General features: G+C 40.9%; 1 protein-coding gene across 1 annotated transcript; it reads left to right on the forward strand.

Moving 5' to 3' along the window:
• Positions 1-1,737: 1,737 nt before the first annotated feature.
• On the forward strand, positions 1,738-5,079 carry LOC146393261 (growth arrest-specific protein 1). The gene has a single exon (XM_084928667.1). The coding sequence runs from the start codon at positions 2,392-2,394 to the stop codon at positions 3,139-3,141; it is 750 nt and encodes a 249-aa protein (XP_084784793.1). The 5' UTR covers positions 1,738-2,391; the 3' UTR covers positions 3,142-5,079.
• Positions 5,080-6,083: the final 1,004 nt, after the last annotated feature.

Below are 6,083 nucleotides of genomic sequence, written 5' to 3' on the forward strand. Positions count from 1 at the left end.
CCATAACTCATTTCATTATTCCTATTTACACCTAAAAATTTTCTATGCTATATTATATATTTGTTAATGATTACCAGTTGTTGTTGTCGCCGTCGTTGTCGCCGTCGTTGTCGTTGTTGTTGTGTAGGTAAGGTTTCATTAGCTCAGATTGGCGCTGCAGTTGGAAGTGTTGAAATCTTTGAACGTCAAACATATGCCTTCAATCTGGCTTTTGACTGAGTGTTCTTTTCAAGAAGTTACTTTGTTTTTATTACCTCATTGTGTCTAAGTTGTAGGTTTATTTGATTTTTAATGCTTTCATTTTAACTGCTCTCATCACAGCATTTTTCACAGATTAGAGCTGGCTTGTTCCCGTACATTGTGTTTTATTTTATTTATTATTTGTATTGCTCTTAATTTAACTGACATACTTTTACTTTAAAGAATATTTTCTTTATGTTATTTCCATAATGTTTTATCTTTTTAGTTTATTTTGAGTGGCTTTGACTTATTATACTCTGTTAATCATCTGTGAGACACAGTGAACTGCAGTGATTTGCATGAAAAGTGATATGCAAATAAAGTTTTTTAATTGACTGATCTCATATATATGCACTAGCTGTCTTTTTGTGTGTTGAGCTGCATGTTTTCTCTAAAATGTCTGCTCTTGTCCAAAACGTGATCAACTGGTTTTAGTGTATAAACCCAACAAAAATAAATAAATTTTTATCACTTACTTAAACTCGTTTTAAATAATAATTGCCGGTTACAGCTTTATAAATTTCATCCAAACATTCATTTAACACTAAAATAAATTAAAGTAAGTTAAACTAAAGTTTAAAAAGCCCCTATTTTACTATTTAAAGTGTTACTTGCAGTTCCAGTGCTGACTCTGTCCCTGTTAAAGACACAGAGCTACAATAATTACCAGCATGTTATCAGTTCTTTTGCATTCTTGCAGATTTCAGGTTGGGCACCCATCTGCTCTGTGTGGTTTGTGCAAAACTGGCACAGCCCCTCTGTGAGGGCAGACCTGAAGCTAGAAAAGTTCGTTTCCATTTCAATGGCAGGAACGCCTGGGCTATTGGTAGTTTTCAAGTGTGGTGTGAAAGGGAATAGCTGTAAAATATATTGATGCTGAACCCTTCTCTATTGATAGGCTGCAGTGCGTGAACAATCTTCAGGCTGGAAAGACACTGGGCCACCGCATGGCCAATCTGACACAATTAGGGTGAAACGGGCCAGAAAATACTATTCTCTCCCTTTCTCCTCTATCAATCGAGGCTTAAAAAACTCTGCAGAATGGGGAGACGAGGGAGGGAGACAATTAGCGAACCTTTAAGTGAAAATCCTCATCGGCGAGGAAGCCATCACTGAGGTTTCTCCTTGCTCCGGAGAAACAGATTTGTCTTTCTTCGCTGAAATTTGGAGCAGTGAAGTTGCAGATGTGAGCTTCTTGCAAAGGAATGCATTTTGCAAGCTCCCCCTGCCTGCCTCCCCCTTTCACTTATGTTTTGCTACAGGAGGACCACACAGATCCTGGGTTTCATACAAGGAAAATTATAAACAGTTTCATCCAGCCTATCTCATCATATACTGAGAGGATTTGTGCTCAGAGCTGTGCTGCTGTAGGCCTGGAAATGGGTCCCACAGCTGACTCCTCAGTGACGACCAATCGGTGGCCAGGATTGTAAATGAGAGAAGGAGGGGGGAAAGGCGCGACTTTTTCTTTCTTTTTTTTCGTGGAGGAGGGGTGTTGTGGGGAAATGCTCGGCGGACCGTGAAGCGTAACAGCCAGAAGAAGGACAAAGACGCACATAGCGGGACAAAATGGGACTGAGAGAAATAGCTCTCAACTAAAAAAAAACAAAACAACAAGTTTGGAATGAATGCGTGGATGGATGTTAAAAGTTGTAGCGCTGGGAAGAATCGAAACTAGCAATGGCAGGAGAGATGAGTTCTAGTGTAGTATCTGAGTTGTGTACATCAATTGTAGTTAGAGTTGTAAACTTTGGATAGCCCAATGGCGCGTTTCAGTGGCCACCTCAGATTTGCACCGGTGATGCGGAGACAGACTGCACTTTGGAGTTTGGATTTCTCGTCTTTGAACGGACATGCTTCCCGGAATGACTTTTCCGTTTCTTGCAACTACGCGTGGTGAATCCCCTGAGTCAGATCTTGACTTCTACTGTTGCAAATCTCACCGGGAGGAGCCAAACTCATCCAAGGTGCAAAAGTGAGTGGAGAATTTTTGAAAGAGCTGCGCTGTTAACAGGTTTTTGTTGCGAAAACTCTCGGATGAAAAGAAAACTTGTATGAACTTCAGTGTGAAAGTTTCTGTGCCTGAGTCGCTCTGATCCTAATGTGCTGGTGGAGAAAGTGCACGTCACCGAACTACAACTCCATCCAAGCATGAAATGTTGGTGCAGCGCCCTGGCACTTCTCCCGTGGGTGCTGGTGGCCTTGGATGCACAGCTAATATGCTGGCAGGCGCTTCTCCGGTGCCACGACGAACCCGAGTGCGAACTTGCATACAATCAATACATGACAGCATGTGAAGGTAACATCAAAGGAACTAGAAAGCAATGCCCCAGCCACTGCATCAGCGCGCTGATAAGGCTGAATCACACCCGCAGTGGGCCAGATCTGGAGACCTGCGACTGCGCTCAAGATCTGGACTGCCTCAACGCCAAGCGGGCCATAGAGCCGTGCCTGCCCCGAAGACACCCGAAGGACGCCGGAGGTATAGGGTGCATGGAGGCCCGGCAGCGCTGCGAGGAAGACAGCAACTGCCACACCTCCCTCACAGCCTACTTGTCATACTGCGGGCAGCTGTTCAATGGCCGGAAGTGCTCCTCCAAGTGTAAAGCCACCATTCAGCAGATGCTGTTCATCCCAAACGGCATGCTTCTGAACCGCTGCATTTGCGATGGAGTGGAGAGGCCTTTTTGTGAAGTGGTCAAGGAGAACATGAGCAAACTTTGCTCCATAGGAGACCACAGCGTTGTTTCAGACCCGACTAAAGATTATGAAGATCCATACGAATACGATTACACTAAAAATGACAAAGAGGTGGATTTTAGTGAAAACTCCTCTGCTTCTCAGAGCTTATCCAGAGGCGTGTTGCCCTTGTTTCTTCTTACAGCACGGATATTATACTGAGGGGATGGGTATTTTTACAGTTTTATGAATAAAATGTACTGTACAAAAGTAAAAATTATCCCGTATTTAATTTAATAAGGACTTGGTAACTTTCTCAAAGACACTTGAGCAGGCGATGCTTTGCTGGCATCGAATTGAATTCAGGTCTGCAGGATGAGAAAAGTTATTTTTTCGTCCCTGGGCCCCTCAGACTTCTCGTGTTAGTTTCATGGTGACAGAGAGCACTGTAATGGTTTGTGTAAAATTTCCACAACCTTAGTAATTCTCCATGCACATCTCACTCAGGAAGTATTTCCTTTCGATTTGTATACTGTACATGCTCCTTTTAGTTTTCCGAGTTAAAATTCCCCACCTGTTTAAGTTAAAAGAAAGCTTTTGTCAAAAATATCAAAAAATTTTCATGTAGCAGTGAGAGGAAATTAACCAGACCGTATTTTGTTGAAGCGCACGGCCACTTTGTTTGCCCTCAAACAGCTCCTGTTTATTTGGTTTGCTTTCAATGGTACTTGAAGTGTGGCCTTATTAAGACCTTGGACAAACATTGGACCCATCCAGTCTCTATTTGCTCTGCTCTCTATTTCAGGGGCCTTTTCATTGTTGCAACAGCCACACTTCAAATATTTGTAGGAACAGTGAGAGGACAGGCAAGGGTGTGTGATCAAGTACTTAAATTAACTGAAGCGCCTCTCCAGCACTCTGTCTTGTTCCCCTCCCCCATTTGAGATTGTTTTATTGAACTTTTCCTGAGACCACCCTCACCCCCTTCTTCCTCCATTCTACTGCCTACCCCATTTGAGGCCTCTAAGGAGACCCCTATCTTTATTACTGCTTTCACACTGCTGCTACACTCCAGGAACAACTGCCAGCTGCTGGAGTGAACAAGTCAGCGTACAACATCTACAGTTTGTCCACAAGACTGTTCACATCTACAGGTGGTCTGACACTGCTTTGCTTTCTTTTTCCAAAGCACAATGTTGGATTTAAGCCACATATATGTAACAAACTGTGCAAGTTAAGGATGAGTAAGTCAGGTTTTATGAACTAAACAAATTTTGCTGAACAAAACATCTAAAGTAACACCAAGCAACACTAAAGCAGCAGTGCAGTAAATGGTAAACAAAACATCAAGAAGTAGTCTTGATGTTCACTGTGAGCAAACATAGTTATAATTCCTTATATGTTCCTTATTTTATGTCACACAGGTTGGCTTGAAGTTGAAAGTGTTTCTTACTTCATTTTGTCAGGATACTTTTAAATTAAATGATTTTACCCAGTTATTTTCTAAATGACACACACACACACACACAGATTTTTACAACTTTTACATTTTCATGTTGGGGATCCTTTCCTCAGTAATTGTACTTTGAAGTCTTTTGTGTGTTTCGAGGCTGAAAACGTCAGAGCAAAACATCACATTCATATTTGTACTTGCACACATTGCTTTGAACAGCTGCTGCGTGGTTGATTTTACCTGTTTGCAGGTCCAGGGACTGAAACCAGCAGATATTCAGTCTGACTTCTTACTTCCACGTTATGCTGAAAAAAGGGAAAATTAAAAACAAAGTTTTTGTTAGTTTTGATCACTTTTTCTGAAGCTGCCAGTTTGTCTTTGCCACTTGAAATGCAGTCTTAAACAATGAATGTTAAGTGTTAAATTATGAAGCTATAGTATGAAGAATGTGTATATATTTTACCATCATATGCAGTAAAACAAGTGTTGCTTAAATGCTTTTAATATAAACAAATGTAGCTCAAAGTTTGTTCACAAAACCTGTTTTTTGGATGTAGTTTTCAATGTTTCCTCTCATTTTTTGGGAACATAGCAGTAAACACTTCAGCACGTCTTCCATCCTCCAAACTGGAGGATGCGTTTTATAATACATATATGACCTAATGTAGCCCAAGAATAAAAAGGAATAAATAATGTTGAACTTTTAACCAATGTGTGCTTGATTTTTACATCATTTCCCTGTCATATTTTGGTGATTGTACATTACCTCAAAGTCAGTGGAGCATTCATGACTGTATGTGCATATTTAATGATAATAATTTTTAAAAAGTAGTGTAGAGGATCCATGCGGTAGTTTTCAACCCATTCACCTTACACACAAAAGAGCTGCGGTCCAACACTCAGAGGAAACAAACTCAGTCTCAGGGGCTCACTAGCTAATGTACTTAATGCTAGTCCCAAAGCTGGATAAAAGGGAAAAGGAAGGGCATCCGGCATAAAATCAGTGCCAAATCAAACATGCAGATTCATCCGTTGTGGCAACCCCTTGGGAAATAAGGGAGCATCCAAAAGTGTCTAGATATTTCAGAGGTATATGTGGCATGAGCTAAATCTGCATTAAAGTGGCTATAATGTGTAAACCTTCACATACTAGCACTTATTATATTTTAATCATATTTCTTCACATTAAAGTTTCACTATGACGTTACCATCTTGGGTTCCTGGAAACAGTCATTCTCAAGTCAGCTAAGGGACTGAGTGGGTTTGTTTTGTCAGTATTGCTTTCAGTACTGGATCCTGTGTTAATTTTACCTTTTGTTAATTTGAAATGGGCGGTAATGGTCAGGTTGTAAGAGTTAGGAAGTTCTGAGGAGTACTATATTGCATTTCAAACACATGAGTCATAGTTACGTAGATGTAAAGCACCAAGCCTTTAAAAGGAAAAAGGTAGAGAAAAGCAGCTAAGCTGATACTGGAAAGCATTATCATATACCTTCAAACTTTCCCAGTGTCAGTGTGACTTTGCTAATGACCGAAAATATAATGAACTACTTCAGAGCAAGCCACCATTTGGTGCTTCCTCCACAGTTACTGAGGTATTTGCAAGTCATTAACAAACTGTGAAATGATCATTAGCATTAGCAGTTAGGTGTGAGCTGAGCTGCACACCTGTTCTGCAAATGTTACTTTAGTCATGTACAAATGGTACAAG

This window comes from Perissodus microlepis, chromosome 1 (assembly GCF_051167445.1).
Source record: "Perissodus microlepis isolate ML-2025 ecotype Zambia chromosome 1, ASM5116744v1, whole genome shotgun sequence".
NCBI lineage: Eukaryota > Metazoa > Chordata > Actinopteri > Cichliformes > Cichlidae > Perissodus > Perissodus microlepis.

Excerpts from the sequence above, each read along its gene's own strand:
- LOC146393261 (XM_084928667.1), top strand. The coding sequence starts at position 2,392 with ATGAAATGTTGGTGCAGCGCCCTGGCACTTCTCCCGTGGGTGCTGGTG.